This window comes from Arachis hypogaea, chromosome 3 (genome assembly GCF_003086295.3).
Source record: "Arachis hypogaea cultivar Tifrunner chromosome 3, arahy.Tifrunner.gnm2.J5K5, whole genome shotgun sequence".
Taxonomy (NCBI): Eukaryota; Viridiplantae; Streptophyta; class Magnoliopsida; order Fabales; family Fabaceae; genus Arachis; species Arachis hypogaea.
In genome coordinates, this window is record NC_092038.1 from 133,123,217 (window position 1) to 133,147,890 (window position 24,674).

The window sequence follows — 24,674 nt, forward strand, 5'->3', positions numbered from 1 at the left end:
TAGAGAGAATGCGGACTCGTTCCAGGAATAAAACCATGAAGCTTACGTTGACGATCAAAAATAGACTGAGATTTCGGTAGTATTCTTATCCCTCTCAGACAACACCTCTAAAGAGTTGCCTGAGACATCTCTTTTCCTCTTTGAAGAGGCCGGCTGTGCAGCAGACAAAGCAGCATCCCCATCACCAATCTTCGGAAACGCAGAAGTGCTCACACCTTTCTCCTTTTTCTTGTCAAGAAAGGACTGAAGCCTCGACGAACTTAAATGCGGCACTCGTCCTCCTGAGAAAACAAAGAAACAAACTTCAGTAATCAGCAGTATACTAACAGTAAAGGTACACAGGTGCATTACCTAGATAAATTTTTAATCCTTCCCTATCATTTTCTTTTTAAAACTGCAATATCTCAGAAATTGATAAGCACTCGCCAGAAGCAAAATTCCCAACCAAAAAATCAATAACCAAATCCTCCTCCTCAGTCCTATAAGCCTCAAGAATTTGCACAGGCTCGGAACACCAGAAAAGTGGATACCTCTCTATTAACTCATCATCAAGGTAAAATGGATATTCAGTCTCCACGGACTGGACCTTTACAAATAGAGATTTGAAGTTTTTGAAAGAAGATTTGTAGAGAAAAGAAAACGCTAAGAGAAGGAGAATATTCAAGGAAATCCATTAAACATTGGAAAGCTTTCAGGAACGCCCAAGAATTTGGGTGTAGCTGAGAAGGAGCACAGTTTAATTGGGTTACCACATCACATTCAAAAGAAGAAAAAGGAAACCTAACATGCAACTCCAAAAGGCAAGGAGTATACATGTAAAAATATCCCCAATCTCCTCTACGCTCACAAACCCTATCATCACTGGAGCAGGGGAGAAGTTCAATAGCAACATTAGAACAATCCTTAGTCAATTTCAGACTACGAAGCTCCCGAAGAAACTCATAAGTACAATAAGAAGAAGCACGAGTCTTGACATCATCGTTCACCCAGTGATAAGGGTTATCTTGATCATCCTTAACTACTTTCTATTTTTCCTTTAACTTCTCTTTTTCCATTTTAGTTACGAAGAAAAAGAAGAAGAAGAAACAAAACAAAGAGCGAAGACCTAAGCTTTGGAAATCATTCTCTCGTCAAAACCAGGTAAAAAGGAAAGACTTTCAGAAGATTTCCAAAGGAACGAAAGAAATTAAACTCTATTACAACCCACTAACTAAGTGGGAAGATGGTGCACGAAATTATTACTCTCTTACAATTTCGCACACATGACCAGCAAGTGCACTGGGTCGTCCAAGTAATACCTTACGTGAGTAAGGGTCGAATCCCACGGAGATTGTTGGTTTAAAGCAATCTATGGTTATCTTGTAAATCTTAGTCAGGAAGTCAATTATGTTTATCAATTGAATTGTGAGTAACCAGTAGAGCATAAATTAAAAATTACTTGTTGTGCAGTAATGGAGAATATGTTGGAGTTTTGGAGATGCTTTGTCTTCTGAATCTCTGCTTTCCTCTGTCTTCTTGTTCACGCACGCACGTCCCCCTATGGCAAGCTGTGTGTTGGTGGATCACCGTTGTCAATGGCTACCTTCCATCCTCCCAGTGAAAACTACGCTCACGTGCTCTGTCACAGCACGGCCAATCACCGGTTGGTTCTCGATCCGGTTGGAATAGGATTTACTATCCTTTTGCGTCTGTCACTAACGCCCAGCCTTCAAGAGTCTGAAGCTCGTCACAGTCATTCAATCCTTGAATCCTACTCGGAATACCACAGACAAGGTTTAGACTTTCCGGATTCTCATGAATGCTGCCATCAGTTCTAGCTTATACCACGGAGATTCTGATTAAGGAATCTAAGAGATACTCATTCAATCGTATATAGAACGGAGGTGGTTGTCAGGCACACGTTCATGATTTGAGGAAGGTGATGAATGCCACAGATCATCACCTTCATCACGGTTAAGCGCGAATGAACATCTTAGATAGGAACAAGCGTGTTTGAATGGAAAACAGAAATACTTGCATTAATTCATCGAGACGCAGCAGAGCTCCTCACCCCCAACAATGGGGTTTAGAGACTCATGCCGTCAGAGAATACAAAGTTTTGATCTGAAATGTCATGAGATACAAAATAAGTCTCTAAAAGTTGTTTAAATACTAAACTAGTAGCCTAGGGTTACAAAATATGAGTGGACTATGATGGATGATGCAGAGGTCCACTTCTGGGGCCCACTTGGTGTGTGCTGGGGCTGAGATTTAAGTGAGTCACGTGCAGAGGCCATTTGTGGAGTTGAACGCCAGTTTTTATGCCAGTTTGGGCGTTCAACTCCAGTTTTTGATCCTTTTCTGGCGCTGGACGCCAGAATTGGGCAGAGAACTGGCGTTGAACGCCAGTTTACATCATCTATCCTTGTGCAAAGTATGGACTATTATATATTTCTAGAAAGCCCTGGATGTCTAATTTCCAACGCAATTGAAAGCATGCCATTTCGAGTTCTGTAGCTCCAGAAAATTCACTTTGAGTGCAGGGAGGTCAGAATCCAACAGCATCAGCAGTCCTTTTTCAGCCTGAATCAGATTTTTGCTCAGCTCCTTCAATTTCAGCCAGAAAAATACCTGAAATTACAGAAAAACACACAACTCATAGTAAAGTCCAGAAATATGAATTTTTCCTAAAAACTACTAGGAATAGACTAAAAACTAACTAAAACATACTCTAAACTATATGAAATTATCCCCAAAAAGCGTATAAAATATCCGCTCATCACAACACCAAACTTAAACTGTTGCTTGTCCTCAAGCAACTAGACAAATAAAATAGAAGACTAATAGGTTGAGAAGCAATAATATCTCAGAGTTTTTGATTGAAGCTCAGATTCTAATTAGATGAGCGGGACTAGTAGCTTTTTGCTTCTGAACAGTTTTGGCATCTCACTTTATCCATTGAAGCTCAGAGTGATTGGCATCTATAGGAACTCAGAATTCAGATAGTGTTATTGATTCTCTTAGTTCAGTGTGATGATTCTTGAACACAGCTTCTTTATGAGTCTTGGCCGTGGCCCTAAGCACTTTGTTTTCCAGTATTACTACAGGATACATAAATGCCACAGACACATAATTGGGTGAACCTTTTCAGATTGTGACTCAGCTTTGCTAAAGTCCCCAATTAGAGGTGTCCAGAGTTCTTAAGCACACTCTTCTTTTTGCTTTGGACCTTGACTTTAACCGCTCAGTCTCAAGTTTTCACTTGACACCTGCACGCCACAAGCACATGGTTAGGGACAGCTTGGTTTAGCCGCTTAGACCAGGATTTCAGTCCTTTAGGCCCTCCTATCCACTGATGCTCAAAGCCTTGGGATCCTTTTTAATTGCCCTTGCCTTTTGGTTTTTAAGGGTTATTGGCTTTTTCTGCTTGCTTTTTTTTTTTTTCTGCAAGCTTTGTTTTTTGCTGCTTTTTCTTGCTTCAAGAATCATTTTTATGATTTTTCAGATTATCAATAACATGTCTCATGTTCATTATTCTTTCAAGAGCCAACATATTTAACAGTCTTAAACAACAAATTCAAAAGACATATGCACTGTTCAAGCATTCATTCAGAAGACAGAAAGCATTGCCACCACATTTAACCAATTAGAATTTGTTTTATTTAAACTCGAAATTTTATTGCTTCTTATTCAAAAGATCTACTATTTTATTCATGTTTAATGATAATGAGAAAAATAAACTATAGCTTAATTGGAGATAAAATCAAAATAGATACTAATTACTACTATATGACTTCTAAGGTACTTTTATAAGGACACTGTCACAGAGTTAAGGCAGAAATTGGAAATTAACAACCTTTATTCTGGGGGTATGGGGGTTCCTCTGATCCTTGGGAGACTTGGTATCACAGAAGATTTTTGGCGCTTCAGTTCCCTTAAGTCACGTCCCTGCTCCTCTTGTTCTTTAAGCATATGGGTCAGCATTTGACTGTGTTCCTTCTGTTGTTTTATTATTTGCTCCATAGCTTCCTGTATCTTGGTGACAGACGTCTCAAGATATTCCCAATATTCTGCTTGAGGAATCTCTGGGAGGAATTCCTGTGCTCTCTTCTTGATAGGATCCTCCTGTGCTTGTTGTCTCTCCATTGATGCTTTGGTGATTGACTTTTCAATTAGGATATATTCAGTTATTCCCATCTTGACTCCAGCGTCCTTGCAGAGTAGAGAAATCACGCTTGGATAAGCCAACCTGGCCTCTCTTGAATTTTTGTTAGCGATCTTATAGAGCTCTGTTGAAATCAGCTGATGAACCTCCACTTCCTTTCCCATCATGATGCAATGAATCATCACTGCTCTTTTAACTGTGACTTCAGAACGGTTGCTGGTGGGCAACAGAGAACGCCCAATGAAGTCCAGCCATCCTCTGGCAACTGGTTTGAGATCCTCCCTCTTGAGTTGATTTGGGACGCCCTTTGTGTTGGTGGTCCACCTGGCTCCAGGGATACAGATGTCCTCTAGAATCTTATCCAGGACAATGTCTGCTCTCATCATCCTCCTGTTGAAGGAGTCTGGATCATCCTTTAGCTGAGGTAGCTTTAGTATCTCTCTGATCTTGTCAGGGGTGGTATGAACAATTTTTCCTCTGACCATGGTCCGAAATTCGTAGCAGGCAGTTCCAGATAGTCTTTGCTTGTCAGTCTGCCACATATTAGCATAGAACTCCTGGACCATGTTCCTTCCTACTTTCGTTTCAGGATTAGCTAGGACTTCCCAGTTCCTGATTCGAATTTGCTCCTGGATCTCCGGATATTCGTCTTCTTTCAGATCGAATCTAACTTCCGGGATCACTGATCTCAGACCCATTACTTTAAGATAATGGTCTGAATGTTCTTTAGATAAGAACTTCCCTTGATTCCAAAGTGGTTTTGGAACGCTCTCTTTCTTGCCTCTAGGAGTGTATTGTTTCCCTTTGGGAGCCATGATCTTAGTGATCTCGGAAAAACACACCAAACTTAGAGGTTTGCTTGTCCTCAAGCAAAAGAAAAGAAAGGAGAGGGATAGAAGGAGATCGAGGTGCACTTGGTGATGGAGGAGGGGGGAGGCCGAACCCAATTTTAAAGGGGTGGGGGGTGGCTTTTCGAAAAAAAGAAGAGATAAGATAAAAAGATTGAGTTGAAAAAGATAAGATAGAAGATAGAGTTTAATTTTGAAAAGATATGATAGATTTTTGAAAAAGATAACTTTGAATTTTGAAAAAGATAATATGGATATTTGAAAAAGATATGGATTAGTTGAAAAGATTTTTGAGTGAAAAAGATAGATTTGTTTTCAGAAAAGATTTTGAAAAGAGTTGGATTGAATTTGGAAAGATGGATTTTTAAGGATTTTAGAAATCAGGGTTCTTGATATGTTCATGTAAAAATCATGCATTGAAGCATAAAATTTGAAATTAAAATGGAAATACGTGTGGGTTTACTGGATTTGGCTCCTCCCTGTCCTCCTGGCGTTTGAACGCCCAAACACTGCCTGTTTTGGGCGTTCAGCGCCCAAATGCTGATCTCCTGGGCGTTCAGCACCCAGTTGCTGCCATTCCTGGCGTTCAACGCCCAGTGGGTGGCCATTTCTGGCGTTGAACGCCCAAATGCTGCCATTACTGGCGTTCAGCGCCCAGTGGATGCCCATTTTGGGCGCTGAACGCCCAAAATGCCCCTTTACTGGCGTTTTCTTGCCATTGAGCTCTTTTACTCTGTTTTGTGTGCCGAGGTCTTCTGTAAATGATTATTTACCTTGTTGTCAATGAACTCTATATATAAAATAAAGATAGAAATAGGGCAAAATGCTTAGAGGATTGTTGCCCCATGGCTGGGTTGCCTCCCAGCAAACTCTTCTTTATTGTCTTTAGCTGGACCTTGCTGAGCTTTTAATCTAGCTTCAGCCTTGAGCATTCTTGCTCAGTGTTGCCTTCAAGATAATGCTTAATTCTCTGTCCATTGACAATGAACTTCTTATCAGAATCAATATCCTGAAGCTCCACATAACCATATGGTGACACACTTGTAATCACGTATGGTCCCCTCCACCGGGATTTCAGTTTCCCGGGGAATAGCCTGAGTCTAGAGTTAAACAACAGGACCTTCTATCCTGGTTCAAAGATTCTAGATGACAGCTTTCTGTCATGCCATTTTTTTATTTTTCTTTATAAAGCTTGGCATTTTCGAAAGCTGTGAATCTGAATTCCTCTAGCTCATTTAGCTGGAGCAATCGTTTTTCTCCTGCTAATTTGGCATCTAAGTTTAGGAATCTGGTTGCCCAATAAGCTTTATGTTCCAGTTCCACGGGCAGGTGACATGCCTTACCATACACAAGTTGGTATGGAGAGGTCCCTATAGGGGTCTTGAATGCTGTTCTGTAAGCCCACAGAGCATCATCCAAGCTCCTTGCCCAATCCTTTCTACGGGTATTTACTGTCCGTTCCAGGATTCTCTTTAATTCTCTGTTAGAGACTTCAGCTTGCCCATTGGTTTGTGGATGATATGGAGTGGCCACCTTTTGGCGAATTCCATACCGAACCATGGCAGAGTAAAGCTGTTTATTGCAGAAGTGAGTGCCCCCATCACTGATTAACACTCTAGGGACACCAAACCTGCTAAAGATATGTTTCTGGAGGAACTTCAGCACTGTTTTAGTATCATTGGTGGGTGTGGCAATAGCCTCAACCCATTTTGATACATAGTCAACTGCCACCAGAATATAAGTGTTTGAGTATGATGGTGGGAAAGGTCCCATGAAGTCAATTCCCCATACATCAAACAACTCTATTTCCAAGATTCCTTGTTGAGGCATGGCGTAACCATGAGGCAGATTACCAGCTCTTTGGCAACTGTCACAATTACGTACAAACTCTCGGGAATCTTTATAGAGTGTGGGCCAATAGAAGCCACATTGGAGGACCTTGGTGGCTGTTCGCTCACCTCCGAAATGGCCTCCATATTGAGATCCGTGGCAATGCCATAGGATTCTCTATGCTTCCTCTCTGGGGACACACCTACGGATAATTCCGTCTGCACATCTCTTAAAGAGATAAGGTTCATCCCACAAGTAGTACTTTGCATCAGTAACTAATTTCTTCTTTTGTATTCTATTGTACTCCTTGGGTATGAACCTTGCAGCTTTATAGTTTGCAATATCGGCAAACCATGGTGCTTCCTGAATGGCAAATAGATGCTCATCAGGGAACGTCTCAGAGATCTCAAGAAAGGGGAGGGACGTCCCTTTCACTGGCTCTATCCGGGACAGATGATCAGCCACTTGGTTCTCTGTCCCTTTTCTGTCTCTTATTTCTATATCAAACTCTTGCAGAAGCAATACCCATCTGATGAGCCTGGGTTTTGAATCCTGCTTTGTGAGTAGATATTTAAGAGCAGCATGGTCAGTATACACAATCACTTTTGATCCTACTAAGTATGATATGAACTTGTCAATGGCGTAAACCACTGCAAGTAGTTCTTTTTCTGTGGTTGTGTAATTTTTCTGGGCATCATTTAGAACGCGACTGGCATAATGAATGACATGCAGAAGCTTGTCATGCCTCTGTCCCAATACTGCACCAATGGCATGATCACTGGCATCACACATTAACTCAAATGGCAATGTCCAGTCTGGTGCAGAAATGACTGGTGCTGTGACCAGCTTAGCTTTCAGCGTTTCAAACACCTGCAGGCATGCTGTGTCAAACACAAATGGCGTGTCAGCAGCTAGCAGATTGCTTAGAGGTTTTGCGATTTTTGAAAAATCCTTTATAAACCTCCTATAGAATCCTGCATGCCCCAGAAAGCTTCTGATTGCCTTAACATTGGCAGGTGGTGGTAATTTTTCAATTACCTCTATTTTTGCTTGATCCACCTCTATTCCCTTGTTTGAGATTTTATGCCCAAGAACAATTCCTTCAGTCACCATGAAGTGACACTTTTCCCAGTTTAAAACTAGGTTGGTTTCTTGGCATCTTTTCAGAACAAGTTTCAGGTGATCAAGACAGGAGCTGAATGAGTCTCCATATACTGAGAAGTCATCCATGAAGACTTCCAGATATTTTTCCACCATATCAGAGAAAATAGAGAGCATGCATCTCTGGAAGGTTGCAGGTGCATTGCATAGCCCAAAGGGCATCCTTCTATAAGCAAACACTCCGGATGGACATGTGAATGCTGTTTTCTCTTGATCCTGGGGATCTACTGCAATCTGGTTATAGCCTGAATAGCCATCCAAAAAGCAGTAATAATCATGACCTGCTAGTCTCTCTAGCATCTGGTCTATGAATGGTAAAGGAAAATGATCCTTTCTGGTGGCTGTATTGAGCCTTCTGTAGTCAATACACATGCGCCACCCTGTAACTGTTCTTGTAGGAACCAGTTCATTTTTTTTATTATGAATCACTGTCATGCCTCCCTTTTTTGGGACGACTTGAACAGGGCTCACCCAGGGGCTATCAGAAATGGGATAAATAATCCCAGCCTCTAGTAATTTGGTGACCTCTTTCTGCACCACTTCCTTCATGGCTGGATTTAGCCGCCTCTGTGGTTGAACCACTGGTTTGGCATTATCCTCCAATAGGATTTTGTGCATGCATCTAGCTGGGCTTATGCCCTTAAGGTCACCTATGGACCACCCAAGAGCTGTCTTGTGTGTCCTTAGCACTTGAATAAGTGCTTCTTCTTCCTGTGAATTTAAAGCAGAGCTTATGATCACTGGAAAGGTGTCACCTTCTCCTAGAAATGCATATTTCAAGGATGGTGGCAGTGGCTTGAGCTCTGGTTTAGGAGGTTTTTCCTCTTTCAGAAGAAAGTTCAGAGGCTCTTTCATGTCCCCTGAATCCTCCAAATCAGGCTGAACATCTTTAAAGATGTCTTCCAACTCTGATTCGAGACTCTCAGCCATGTTGATCTCTTCTACCAAAGAGTCAATAAGGTCAACTTTCATGCAGTCTGTTGATGTGTCTGGATGCTGCATGGCTTTGACAGCGTTCAACTTGAACTCGTCATCGTTGACTCTCAGGGTTATTTCCCCCTGTTGGACGTCAATGAGGGATCGTCCAGTTGCTAGGAAGGGTCTTCCTAGAATGAGAGTAGCACTCTTGTGCTCCTCCATTTCCAGCACAACAAAGTCAGTGGGAAAGGCGAATGGCCCAACTCTGACAATCATGTCCTCAATCACGCCTGATGGGTATTTAGTGGAACCATCAGCAAGTTGGAGACATATCCGGGTTGGTTTAACTTCTTCAGTTAAGCCAAGCTTCCTGATAGTGGATGCAGGTATTAGGTTGATGCTTGCCCCAAGATCGCATAAGGCTGTCTTGGTGCAATCACCTTCCAATATGCATGGTATCAGAAAACTCCCAGGGTCTTTAAGCTTTTCAGGAAAGCTTTTCAGAATGACTGCACTGCATTCTTCAGTGAGGAGAACTCTTTCTGTTTCTCTCCACTCCTTTTTATGACTCAAGATCTCTTTCATGAACTTGGCATAAGAAGGTATTTGCTCAAGTGCCTCTGCAAAAGGAATCTTTATTTCAAGAGTCCTTAGATAATCTGCAAAGCGAGCAAATTGCTTATCCTACTCCTCTTTCCGGAGTTTTTGAGGATAAGGTATCTTGGCTTTATATTCCTCAACCTTAGTGGTTGAAGAAGCCTTTTTAGAGGGGTTGTTATCAGCACTTGTGTGTGTCTGATCCCTCACTGGCAATTGAGTACCAGAGTCAGAAGCTGGAGTGACGTTAGACGCCAACTCACTGTCTGTTCCTGGCGCCTGAACGCCAGAAATGTGCCTATTTTGGGCGTTCAACGCTGAATTATGCCCCTTTGGGCGTTCAACGCCAGATTCTTGCCCATTTCTGGCGTTGAACGCCAATCCTGCCTTGTTTCTGGCGCTGAACGCCAGTTTTGGGCATGGTCTGGGCGTTCAGCGCCAGCCTTCCACCCATTTTCTGGCGTTTTAGTGCCAGAATTAATTTTCCCTGGGCTCTTACTGTCCTCAGGTGAATCTTTGGTGGGTCGCTCATTTCTTGAATTTTTGATGCCTTGAGGTGGGGTATTTAATGTTTTCCCACTTCTTAATTGAACTGCTTGGCATTCTTCTGCTATTTGCTTTGATAGCTGCTGCTTTGTTTGCTTAAACTGTTCGTCCATATGTATATTAGCTATCCTTGTCTTCTGTAACCTGTCTTTGAATTCAGCTAGCTGCTTTGTTAGAAAATCTAATTGCTGATTGAATTCAGCAGCTTGTTTTACAGTACTGAATTCAGCAGTTACTGTTTTAACCTCTTCATTCATGGAAGGGTTGCTGCTTAGATACAGATGCTGATTCCTGGCAACTGTATCAATGAGCTCTTGAGCTTCTTCAATTGTCTTTCTCATATGGATAGATCCACCAGCTGAGTAATCTAAAGACATCTGAGCTCCTTCTGCAAGCCCATAGTAGAAGATGTCTAACTGAACCCACTCTGAAAACATTTCAGAGGGGCATTTTCGTAGCATCTCTCTGTATCTCTCCCAGGCATCATAAAGAGATTCATTATCTCCTTGTTTAAAGCCTTGGATGTCCAGCCTTAGCTGTGTCATCCTTTTTGGAGAGAAATATTGATTCAGGAATTTTTCTGTCAGCTGTTTCCATGTTCTTATGCTGGCCTTAGGTTGGTTATTTAACCACCTCTTAGCTTGATCTTTTACAGCAAATGGAAACAGTAATAGTCTGTAGACATCCTGATCTATTTCCTTATCATGTACTGTGTCAGCAATTTGTAAAAATTGTGCCAGAAACTCTGTAGGTTCTTCTTTGCTGCACCATGATAATGAGCTGAGGATTCAACTCAAAGCTACTAACTCCAATGGAGGGTATGCATATGCTACTCCCATACGAAGCAGTAGAGGGGTTAGAATATGACCCCAAAGTCCTCTTGGACTGTCCATCTCCACTTATGTCCATGATGGATATATGGATATAACTTGGACTGATTTATCTTTTTATTTATTTTATTTTATAAGAAGTAAATACTTAAATAAAATAAAATAACTAAAAAGAATTTGAATTTTGAAATAATAAATTTTTTTTTTCGTAAAAAAAATTAAAAATAATTAGTTAAAAAAAAAGGAAATTTTTGAAAAAGAGGGAAGATATTTTCGAAAATTAGAGAGAGAGAGTTAGTTAGGTAGTTTTGAAAAAGTTAAGAAACAAACAAAAAGTTAGTTAGTTAGTTGCAACAAATTTTGAAAAGATAAGAAGTTAGGAAGTTAGAAGAGATATTTTGAAAAGATATTTTTTTTTTTGAATTTAGTGAGGAGAGAGAAAAACAATAAGATAGTACAAGATTTAAAATTTTTAGATCTAATGATCCTTGTTTTTCGAAAAATTTGGAGGGAAAACACCAAGGAACACCAAACTTAAAAATTTTAAGATCAAGACACAAGGAAACTCAAGAACACTTTGAAGACTCACAAGAACACAAGAACATGAAGGAAGAACACCAAACTTAAAATTTTTAGAAAACTAAACCAAAATTTTCGAAAATCAAAGGGAAATCAACAAGAAAACACCAAACTTAAAGTTTGGCACAAGATTTAATAGAAAAAAAAAATATTTTTGAAAAAGAAGGTTTTGAAAAGAGTATAAAAGATTCTAACCCAATTACCAAGAACACAGATTAACGCTCTAGCCAAATGAGTTATGGGACCTTCGAAAATTTTTAGAAAAATTATTTTTGAAAACACCAAACTTAAAGTTTGGCACAGGATTTAATAGAAAAAAATTATTATTATTTTTTTTTTAAAAGGATTTTTTAAAAAATATGATAGCCAATTATTATGAACATAAACACCACGTTCTAAATAACTGAGCTATAAATTTAAAGTGTTTTAACAAGGGATAAATAATAAAAGACTCTAAACCAAAAAGAGAAAATTTTTCCTAATCTAAGCAACAAAATAATCCGTCAGTTGTTCAAACACAAACAATCCCCGGCAACGGCGCCAAAAACTTGGTGCACGAAATTATTACTCTCTTACAATTTCGCACACATGACCAGCAAGTGCACTGGGTCGTCCAAGTAATACCTTACGTGAGTAAGGGTCGAATCCCACGGAGATTGTTGGTTTAAAGCAATCTATGGTTATCTTGTAAATCTTAGTCAGGAAGTCAATTATGTTTATCAATTGAATTGTGAGTAACCAGTAGAGCATAAATTAAAAATTACTTGTTGTGCAGTAATGGAGAATATGTTGGAGTTTTGGAGATGCTTTGTCTTCTGAATCTCTGCTTTCCTCTGTCTTCTTGTTCACGCACGCACGTCCCCCTATGGCAAGCTGTGTGTTGGTGGATCACCGTTGTCAATGGCTACCTTCCGTCCTCCCAGTGAAAACTACGCTCACGCGCTCTGTCACAGCACGGCCAATCACCGGTTGGTTCTCGATCCGGTTGGAATAGGATTTACTATCCTTTTGCGTCTGTCACTAATGCCCAGCCTTCAAGAGTCTGAAGCTCGTCACAGTCATTCAATCCTTGAATCCTACTCGGAATACCACAGACAAGGTTTAGACTTTCCGGATTCTCATGAATGCTGCCATCAGTTCTAGCTTATACCACGGAGATTCTGATTAAGGAATCTAAGAGATACTCATTCAATCGTATATAGAACGGAGGTGGTTGTCAGGCACACGTTCATGATTTGAGGAAGGTGATGAATGTCACAGATCATCACCTTCATCACGGTTAAGCGCGAATGAACATCTTAGATAGGAACAAGCGTGTTTGAATGGAAAACAGAAATACTTGCATTAATTCATCGAGACGCAGCAGAGCTCCTCACCCCCAACAATGGGGTTTAGAGACTCATGCCGTCAGAGAATACAAAATTTTGATCTGAAATGTCATGAGATACAAAATAAGTCTCTAAAAGTTGTTTAAATACTAAACTAGTAGCCTAGGGTTACAAAATATGAGTGGACTATGATGGATGATGCAGAGGTCCACTTCTGGGGCCCACTTGGTGTGTGCTGGGGCTGAGATTTAAGTGAGTCACGTGCAGAGGCCATTTGTGGAGTTGAACGCCAGTTTTTATGCCAGTTTGGGCGTTCAACTCCAGTTTTTTATCCTTTTCTGGCGCTGGACGCCAGAATTGGGCAGAGAACTGGCGTTGAACGCCAGTTTACGTCGTCTATCCTTGTGCAAAGTATGGACTATTATATATTGCTGGAAAGCCCTGGATGTCTACTTTCCAACGCAATTGGAAGCATGCCATTTCGAGTTCTGTAGCTCCAGAAAATTCACTTTGAGTGCAGGGAGGTCAGAATCCAACAGCATCAGCAGTCCTTTTTCAGCCTGAATCAGATTTTTGCTCAGCTCCTTCAATTTCAGCCAGAAAAATACCTGAAATTACAGAAAAATACACAACTCATAGTAAAGTCCAGAAATATGAATTTTTCTTAAAAACTACTAGGAATAGACTAAAAACTAACTAAAACATACTCTAAACTATATGAAATTATCCCCAAAAAGCGTATAAAATATCCGCTCATCAGAAGACCAATACATTAACCGTTGAGATACCCTAGGGCAAAAACAGTTCATTCACGGTAATTAAGGAATTAATGGCAGCACTTTCCCCAAAACAGAATGTTTCAAAATATTTAATCAAAAACCCCGCGCACGCATAGTTGAGCTTGGGGGCTACGAGGTTCAACTAAAGCCGACATATAAGTCGTCCAAAAAGCTCAACTTGCTAAAACTCCGAACATGCAACTCAAGCTTGGGGGCTATATGTATCGTACCCTGCAAATTCGGAACCTTACGACTTTTATCTCGGTTACGTTGAGCAATTCAAACCTGCAGTTGAACAAAATCTTATCACGTAAACGTCACTCTCCATGAATCTCGGCCTTATCTGAGATTCACTCAAACTAACTTCCAAACAAAATCAAAACCTCAAGTCTATAAAAACGACAACAACGTCAGTAAGTACACACAAGTTACAGAGCAATAATTCGATCATATTCATAAGCTTTTAGAATATATTCTTAACTGACTTGGGCGTCAGAGTCTTTTTTGCAAGTACCACGCTCGGGTTCACGTTCAAGTCAGATACTCCCAGTAACAGACGAGATCATCTCCTCCAGAACCGACGTATAGCGCGGAGCAGAGTATCCTTGCCAGAACATATTTTTTATTATATTATTTGATAATATTTTTAATTTGGTCAATTTTTTATTTAATAAAATAAAAATTTGTTAAACAATAAAAAATATCAACTTAATTTTAGTTCAAATTTTATAGTAATCATATTCATAACCACTGCAATTATATCAAGTATAAAATATTTCTTAAAATTTCCAGTTTAATTTAATTTCTCTTGCGTTTGTTTCATTATCTAATTCTTAACCCACATCATTTATTTCATCCGCCGGATGTATAATTATTGCGTAAATAAAATATGAGATTGCTTCCTAAGCTTGTATTTTGTGGATAAACATATTATGTGCATATAAAAAATTAGTTATTAATTTTAAATTATATTTTATATAAGTAACTAATTTAATTACTGTTTTTTAGTGTATACAAATTATAATTGTTTATGGATTTGAATTAATGCAACGAATATTTTTTGGTGACCTTATAGTTTTTTGGTAACCATCAATGCAACAAATATAAATCACGTCTGACTAAAATTTCATTTTGGTCCCTGAGATTCACGCGATTACTCATTTTGGTCCTCGAGATTTAAAATTACCTATATTTGTCCTTCAGATTTAGATCCGGGGACCAATGTGGTCCCTCAACCCTTTCCGGTGATGACTCAGCAAACGGAGTGCCTTGGTGGCACCCTCCCTGCCACGTTGGACCCTGCAACGGCTAGCTGACGTGGCGAGGGTTGTATTTGTACTCAATTTAGTCCCTAAAACCTAATTTTCTCTCATTTATTTGAGTTAGGTTCTTCTTCAACTTCCGTCTTCCTTCCTCTTGTCTTCTTATTCTTCTTTATCTTCTTCTTCTTGTTGTTGTTTAGGTTCTTCTTCAACTTCCGTCTTCCTTCCTCTTGTCTTCTTATTCTTCTTTATCTTCTTCTTTTTGTTGTTGCTATTCTTCTTGTTAAATATTTGTCATTTGTCGTTATTAGTTGCAGCACCATGGTGGGTGGTGGGAGCACCGCAGCTAGAAACTCAATTCGCTCTCGTTCAAGCAGTAATTGGGCCACGTCACAAAGCCGGAACAGAAGTGTGAGAGTGTCGGAATGGTGTGGGTATGGTTACCGTCTAGTTCTGCGATGGTCTGGAACAGAATCAAATCCAAACAAGCCATTTTTTAGATGTCTCAATTATAATATAAGTTAAATATATGATATTTTGTTCATTTGTTCTTGCCTATTTCATCATCTTTTGTTGGTTCATTTCAAACAAGGGAAAAGACTTGGTGTGGTATGTTTGTTTGTGCTGACATTGAACAAGAGAAAAGTGCTAGAATAACAGATTCTGATAGAGTCAATGGTAGAATGAAGATGAACCTAGCATGGAGCGTTGGGAGGTTGTAAGCTTCGCAGGCGTTGTTACAGATGCTATTGTCAGAGTAGAGAATACAGAGACATGGAGATAGTTTCTTGAGCTACTTCATCAGGACTTGGGGTATTATAAAGATCATGACTGGTGTTTCATATCAGATATGCAAAAGGTGTGATCTTATATTGATTGTCTTGCTTTCATTTTATGTGATCTTATATTAAGAATTGTGTTGTTATGCTTACCGCGAAGAATTGTGCTTTCATTGGATATTGATGGTTAGTTGTTAGGGAAAGAATTGTGCTGTTATGGTTACTTGAAGAATTGTGCTTTCATTATGCTTGTATGCATTATATGGAGAACTTATAATTATTGGTTGGAATTGTGAGATCATTGGATATTGATGGTTAGTTGTTAGGGAAAGAATTGTGTTGTTATGCTTACTTGAAGAATTGTGCTTTCATTATGCTTGTATGCATTATATGGAGAACTTGTAATTATTGGTTGTCTAATTCATCAGGATGTCCTATAAGCATGTTATATACTTACTGGATCATTATATGTGGACTTGTATGGGTCACGACCTTCAATTGTAGGGACTATTATGGGGATAGTAATCAAATGTCAGGGACTATTATGTGTCAATATTATAATTTCAAGGACTATTATGTCTGTATAATGTTTATAATGTTTATTGAATCTGGCAGGGACTGATATCAGCATTGAAAGCAGTGATGCCTGATGTGCATCACCATTTTTGCGTCTGGCATTTATGGAAAAATTTCAACAAGAATTGGAAGGACTTACAGCTACAGGGACTTATGTGGGAATGTGCAAGGGCAACAACATACCAAGAATTCAGGGATGGAATGGACAAGATCAAAAGGTTAAATAAAGATGCTTGGGCATACTTAGAGAAGTGGCCGATGGATAAGAAGACAAGAGGAAGGAAGACGGAAGTTGAAGAAGAACCTAACTCAAATAAATGAGAGAAAATTAGGTTTTAGGGACTAAATTGGGTACAAATACAACCCTCGCCACGTCAGCTAGCCGTTGCAGGGTCCAGCGTGGCAGGGAGGGTGCCACCAAGGCACTCCGTTTGCTGAGTCATCACCGGAAAGGGTTGAGGGACTACATTGGTGCCCGGATCTAAATCTGGAAGACAAGTATAGGTAATTTTAAATCTCGAGGACCAAAATGAATAATCGCGTGAATCTCAGGGACCAAAATGGAGTTTTAGTCAATCACATCTACTTGTATTTTGTATTTTTAGGATAGTAAATATATAACAATTGCCCATTTCTTTAACTACTCCATTATTTGAATTGGACGTAACCCGTTATTAGTACCATGCATCATCGCAAATACTACAAGCCATTTCAGTTTTGTTTTGCTAGTATAATTGGGGAATATTAATTAGGGAAAGTACGAGGAGCCAATAGAATATAATCATTAGTGTTACTGTTTTTTATTAGCTGAAACTTTTTGGATGAGTAGTATTATGATATAATATTAGACACTAGATTCGAAAGGTCAAGAGTTTTAATCTTTGGTGAACCCCAAAATCAGCTTAAGCTTTTGGAAAGATGTTTATTATCGCTAATACTCGAATGGTTATTCTAGATAGTATGAGAGATGTTCATTTTGTAACTCAATAGCCCATTGTACACATTATACAAATAGTCCATTGTCTCCCTACCGGAATCCTTAATTAGAATATGCACAAAATTTTAGAATTAATATTTAAATTAATCTTTAAAATTTATTTTAAGTCTTAAATTACGCTTAAGAGGGCAATGAGTTAGACTTAGAAAAAAGCTATATAGTTATTTCAAAAATTCTTTGTCAGTTTTTTTATTTTATGTCATGATCTTGAGAAGATTCTCTTGTAAGTTGAGTTAGCATTTTGCTGTTGAAAGTTAGGTTTGAGTCCTAATCAAATTCAAATTGGGTTAGAATCTGAATTTATGAATTTATCCCAGATAAAATTGGGTAGATTCTAAAAAAAATTGGTGAATATAAATCTATTGAAAGAATAGTAAAATTCTAATCACTATTATGATAGAGACTGAAAAACAAAAATATCTCCTACCGTATTAAAAGACAAAACCAAAATTTCTCCTTTATTTTCTTAACAGATATCAAGTTTACATGAAAAAAAAAAAAAAAAACCAAAATTCAATCCTCTTTCTCTTACCTACTCATAACCATCAGGAATAATACAAAGATCAGCTCACATAAACAAAAACTTAAAAGATTAATTAATTAGAATAATTAGATTTTGTTTTTGAATTATTAAGAATAGGCGACACAATTTTCTCTGAACACACTCTCACACCACGTCTCTATTCCATCTCATTGCGTCAACGCTCCGCCACTCAGACGGACGCATCCCCTCCCCCCACAATGCGCCCCCGCCACTGGTGGCAGCTGTCGCACATCCTCTCCTCCTCCTCGTCACGTCGCCAATGTAAGAGGAAGGTGCGCAAAGTGACGCGATCGCGTGCAATCACCATCTGCACCGCTGCTGTCGTGTCACGCCACTCTTCACTTGTGCCGCGTGTTGCGCCATTCTTCTTGTGGAGTTGCCACTGTTGCGACACGCAACCTCTACGGCTTCGTCCCACGACGCGCCACACTACAAGAAAACAGACAGTATTGCATCAAAAACAAAATGGAACAACAAAGAATGCAAATGAAAGTGTAACAGAGTACGTAAATAGAATTTGGGAGGGTTATTACTCTTCTTAGACTACAGAAGACTTTGCCCCTCGAAACAGTTTTTTTTTTTTTTTTTTGGTTACTAGTCAAGAGTGGTTTATATATATAAATAATACTACGTGATCAAAAGAAATTATTATTTTTTATTAATATTAAGGATTAAATTTTAAAATTTAATAATATAAAAATAAAAATTTAATTTAAAATATTGACTAATATTAATTAAAAAATTAATTTTCTAAAATTTCTCTATGGGCCACCTTTCTCTATATATATGCTGTTTAAGTCAAATTTATACATGTGTTTGCAAAAATATGAGTGGATTAGATGCATTACAATTTAATGTGTGGACTAATTTAAGATAAAAAAAAATAGGCGGAGTTCAATCTTTTTTTAGTGTAGGCGACAAATCTGTTTCATTCATTTATTGTATGGGTTCATATACGTGTTAGTTTATTTATAAATATACTATAAACTAGTCAAACTATATATTATATTAATAAAATATATTTTTCAATTTACAATATTTTTATTTATTACATATTTTCATATTTTGATAAAATAAAGTAATCTTCAATTACTTTATCTTTTAAGACACCAAAAAATGAAAAAATTACTTATCTTTTACCCAATAATTCTAAATACAAATAAATAATAAGATGACAATAATACAAAAATATTAATTACTTAATTATTATTATTGATATGACCGTTACATATCGATTATACGTTATAATTTGACCATAAATATTATAAATTGTCTGTCAATAATTATCATTCAAACAAGTACTAAAATATCAAATATGTTATTATTTTTTGTTTAAAATACTATTACTCAAAGATACAACTGTTATTTTTCATTTTTAAATATAAACGAAAGCATAAAAAAATTGTTAAATTTATTGTATTATGTAAAATTTATTACTCATTTAGTGATTTGAGTGTCAAAAAGTTCAGAAGTGTTCACCGAGTAACGAATTATACACCAACCAACTTCAAAAAAGAAAATTATTATTATTATTATTATATTATGAAAACTCACATGCTATAATTATTTTTATGTAAAGTTAATAGTAAAAAAATATTAAATAATTTAATATATTTAATTTGATGACTAAATTATTATTTAACAATTATCAACTATTAATTTTACATAAAAATAAATTATACGAGTTTTTATTTATTTATTTATTTATTTTATTATTATTATTATTATTATTATTATTATTATTATTATTATTATTAGTCGTCGTCATAATTATTCTACTATGAGAAATTATAGGTAATTAATTTTTTTTATTTTACTTTACATTTACATTAAATTGACTAATTTTTTTAATTAGGCCTTCTTGTATTATCTCTTTATATCTGCTCCCTCTATATTAGAAAATGTTTAAGATATTATACATTAATATAATATCTAAATATATTTGTTATTGATTTTGTATATTTAATAAGAAAATATTATAATATATTCAAGATATTATATCTACATATATTCCTTATAATTTTATATCAGTACTTGTTTGTATAAAATCAATATGAGATATATGTAGATACAATATTAATATATAATATTCTGAATATATTATAACGTACACTCCACACTCCTATAAATTCCTTCATACAAACAAGTCAACAACCAAACCAAACCTCCCACCAAATTCAAAACAGTCTCTTCTCGCACTCTTTGGGCAACATGATGACGAGCACCCTTTTTCTCTTCATCCTCCTCCTCTTCTCATCCCTCGCTGTAAGCGTATCCTTCTCTCTACGTCATAATTTTACATATCCACTTTCATGTTTACGACTTTACGTAATTTAGGCTAATATCATTTGTGCATTATTACTATTATTATTATTATTATGATTATGTAACTTACATTATATATATATATATATATATATATATATATATTAACCACCGTAAATTAAAGTGGTCTTTTTCTACATACTATATGTATTATCCATCATAATTAATTATTTCGCTTGCAAATTGAAATCCTGTACATAAAATTTTTTTAAGTACAAGTAGAATTAAAATTTTAAGATTAATTTCCAGTCTAACACATTATGTGATCGAAAAAAAACTAATAACATTCTTCTCATCAAATGCATTATTCACACGCAGATTGGTTTCTCCAGCAGCGGCGCCAAAGGTGGAGACAAAAATCCGTTCACGCCAAAGGCGTACGCGCTGCGGTACTGGGACAAAGTCATTCAAAACACGCTTCCAAAGCCATCCTTCCTCACCTCCAAGGCGTCACCACTAACCGCCATTCAAGCCGCTTATTACGCCAAACTCGCCGCCACCAACGCCCTCACCACGCGCCTCCCTGAGTTCTGTTCCGCCGCGCAACTTCTTTGTCTCCCGGACATCAAGCCCAATCTCTCCAAGCAAGACAAGAGCCAAAGTTTCACCGGCTACGAAGACGGCCAGAACTTCACCAGCTACGGCATCGGCGGAGCCGGAAGCGTCAACAACTTCAAGAACTACTCCGACGGCTTTGGCAACCCCGGGTTTAACGAGTTCCGCTCCTACAGCCGCAATTCCGGTGGCGGAAACGAGACCTTCACGAGCTACGGTGAAGGCAACAGTAACTTCGAACAACGCTTCAATACCTACGGCAAAGGTTCCGGAGGCGGCACCGGCGAATTCACACAGTACGGAACCAACACAAACGACCCAACCCTCCGGTTCTCATCGTACGGCGAGGAAACCGGCGGAAGGCAAGAACAATTCTCCAAGTACAGCGACGACGACAATGCCGGAGAGCAAACGTTCTCGAACTACGGCAAAAACGCTGCCGGAGCCGTGAGCGAGTTTGACAGCTATGGTAACAACTCGAACGTGGCGGCGTCGTCGTTCACTAGCTATGGCGGTGGTGGAGCGGGACAGAACGAGACGTTCACGAACTATGGGATAAACATGAACGTGCCTGAAGAGAATTTCAGTAACTATGGGGCTGGAACCACCGGAGGAACGCAAGCATTCACGAACTACAGAAATCAGGCGAACGTCGGTGATACCTCGTTTTCTTCGTACGATAAGGGATCAAACCAAGGAGCGGCCACTTTCACCAGCTACGGCCAATCCTTCAATGAAGGCTCCGATACCTTTAAAGGCTACGCCGTCAATTCTACGGGCAAGGTCAGTTCTATTGTTTCTTGAGAATCACTTTTAATTATTAACTTAAATATTTTTAATTTATACTTTTAAATATTAATTATTAACTAATAAATATAAATAATAAATTTCTCATATTTTTCTTATTATTTTTACGTATACGTGATATATTTAACTCATTATATTATGATTTTTAACTTTGTTACTTTCAAAGCACGTAAGAATATTTCAGTATGAGTATTATTAGCAGTATTTTAAGAATTGAATTTATGATTTTGTAATTTGTTGGTTGCATAAAAGGCTGGGTTCAAAGAATACGGTGTGAACACCACCTTCAAAGAGTACAACAAAGACGGTGTCTCCTTCTCCGGCTACACCAACGCCACCACTTCTTCCGCCCATATTAGTGGCAGTCTGGCCAAAAAATGGGTGGAACCAGGCAAATTCTTCCGCGAAAGCATGCTAAAGGAAGGCACTATTATGCCCATGCCGGACATCAAGGACAAGATGCCAAAAAGGTCATTCTTGCCCCGCTCCATTTTGACCAAATTACCCTTTTCCACCTCCGAGCTCAAGCGCATCTTCAAGGCATCCGATGAATCCTCCATGGACAAGATGATAAAAGACTCCATGGGAGAGTGCACCCGAGCTCCCAGCGCGGGGGAGACAAAACGATGCGTTGGATCTGTGGAGGACATGATCGACTTTGCAACTTCCGTTTTGGGGCGTGACATTACCGTTAGAAGCACCGAGAACGTTAACGGGTCAAAGAAGAATGTGATGGTGAGTAAGGTCAAAGGGATCAACGGTGGGAAAGTAACCAAATCTGTTTCTTGCCATCAGAGCTTGTTCCCTTACTTATTGTATTACTGCCACTCGGTTCCTAAGGTTCGGGTTTACGAAGCGGATCTTTCGGACCCGAATACGAAAGCTAAGATTAACCACGGTGTTGCCATCTGTCACTTGGACACCACTGCATGGAGCCCAACCCATGGTGCATTCTTGGCCCTTGGATCGGGTCCTGGTAAGATTGAGGTTTGCCATTGGATCTTTGAGAACGATATGACTTGGACCATTGCTAATTGAGGAACAACGGATAATAATGGATTTGAAGCAACCTCTCCATCATCAGTTAATATAAGATTTTAATTTCATCCCTACTACCAAGTTAAGTCATGGTCGTCAGACCGTGGTCCTTTATTATTATTTATTAGTTCTTACTATTATTTTTTTGTGGTCATGCATTTGGATCCGAGTATATATAGTTTATATAGTTGTTAAAATATAATGACGAGATTGCCTTTTTAAGTGTGTATTTTATGGTTTCTCTACCATGGTAGTTGACTAGTTGTAAGCCAACAACGAATCAGATCTGCATTTTGTATTTACATAATAATAAGTATTACTCAATCTCTATTTATAAAAGGTAAATTTTGTGATGACTACTATGACATATTGACAATATTTTTGAAAACTTAGTTAAAATTAAAATTATTTTTTAATTTAATAACACTTAATTTAAACACTCTTTTTTATTATTTTTTAAAATTGAGAAGCGTTGCTACAAAGTAAATAAATAATGTGACTTAATTTTAGCTAAAATTTTATAATTATCATAACAACCATAATCATAATTATAAAATGCATCTTAATAAAAATTATATTTCCTTTTTTTTTTGGCATTTATTTCCCATTATCCAATCCTTAACCCATATCATATATTTCATCTATATCGGATGTGCAAGTATTACGTAAAGGAATTATGAGGTTGCTTCCTAAGCTTGTATTTTATGGATTCCAGTTAATGCAACGAATATAAATCAACTCCACGTATACATGGAGAAAAGAAAAAATAGTTCATACTTATCTTATTTATTATTTATTAATAATTTTGATAATTAATAAATATTAAATAAAATAAATTTAAATTATTTTTTTTTCTTTCTAAACATTATTGATTAATATATAATTATTAGTCATTTCTTTAACTACTCTATTATTTGAATTGGACGTAACTACGTAAGCCGTTATATATTATTGCCACGTAGCATCGCAAATACTACAAATCATTTTAGTTTTGATTTGCCAGTGGGTTTAGTATGGGCCTATGGGGAATATTAATTAGAAATGCTAGATCATCAATAATTAATGCATGAATAGACAGTGACATACTATAGTGATAGTATAGTCCACGTTCCACGTTTTAGAAGGGTGGACAAGAAGGAAAACCAGCTTACACATAAAAGTTTGTGATTATATCCACAAACAGCAGTCATGTCGACAAAATAATGACTACTTAAATAATGTCACCCATAAGCCATAATATATATGAACGGGTGTATGTGCAAAAGTTTACAACACATTTATATATACATAATATATTAATTAATGGACAGCAACTTTTTTATTAATTCTTTATATAAATATAATAAAAAATTTGAAATTAATTAAGATAATAAATAATACATTTTTATTTTATAAATTATATATATAAAAATATATTTTAGAAAAATAATTTGGACACCAAATATTTTCATATTTCTTGTATATAATAGATAAATAGATAAATAAATAGATTATACTACATATATATTAAAATCAGTTACTAATATAAAATATATATTAGAATATAAATATACACTAAAAATAAATTAAATCATATTATATATATATATATATATATATACATTAGTAGTTAACTTTTGTAGCTAATTTTAGTATAATATAAACAGTATTTTTGTAGATAGATAAATAATACCAAGATAGGAGAAAAATGAATTTATCTTTTTGAATTTTGATTTAGGTATTGTTTATTTTTCAGTTTATAGAATATGTAATTTGATACTTTTAAAGATAGCAAATAGTGCAAAAGAGTTTTTTTTTTTTTTTCACTTTTTTATTTTTTAAATAACCGTTTTATTTAATGAGTTTTATTGACATAATTAAAATATAGTTAAGATATCACCTCTATATCGATGATCGAGTAAATCATGATACTTTAATGAAAAGAAACCCTCTTCTGATTTCTATAATAAAAGCTGTAATTATTAATGATTATACAACGTGCATGTTAAAATCAGTCATTAGTATAAAATATATGTTAGAATATAAATATATATTAAAAATAAATTAAATTACACATATATTTATATATAAATAATATATTGATGGTTGATTTTAATGACTAATTTTAATATACGAATTGTATTTTTTAATTATTAATATACTAATAGTAAATATAATTTTACTAAATAATTAATACATATTGTTCCTGTATGAGAGTTGACTCCGAGGTATAGTACGTTCTGATAACACAC

The 24,674-nt window shown here is 37.0% G+C and overlaps 1 protein-coding gene and 1 long non-coding RNA gene across 2 annotated transcripts; one reads left to right on the forward strand and one right to left on the reverse strand.

The window, feature by feature from the left end:
- Positions 1-17,618: 17,618 nt before the first annotated feature.
- On the reverse strand, positions 17,619-18,296 carry LOC140181939 (uncharacterized). The gene is made up of 2 exons (XR_011877610.1): positions 18,252-18,296; positions 17,619-18,147 (listed from the first exon to the last, which is right to left on the reverse strand). It is a non-coding gene; the product is annotated as an uncharacterized lncRNA (long non-coding RNA).
- A 1,507-nt stretch (positions 18,297-19,803) lies between these two features.
- Positions 19,804-22,782, forward strand: LOC112733919 (polygalacturonase-1 non-catalytic subunit beta). The gene is made up of 3 exons (XM_025783034.3): positions 19,804-19,983; positions 20,362-21,381; positions 21,658-22,782. Exons 1-3 carry the CDS (start codon positions 19,930-19,932, stop codon positions 22,441-22,443), a joined length of 1,860 nt encoding a protein of 619 aa, XP_025638819.1. The 5' UTR covers positions 19,804-19,929; the 3' UTR covers positions 22,444-22,782.
- The last annotated feature ends 1,892 nt before the right edge of the window (positions 22,783-24,674 follow it).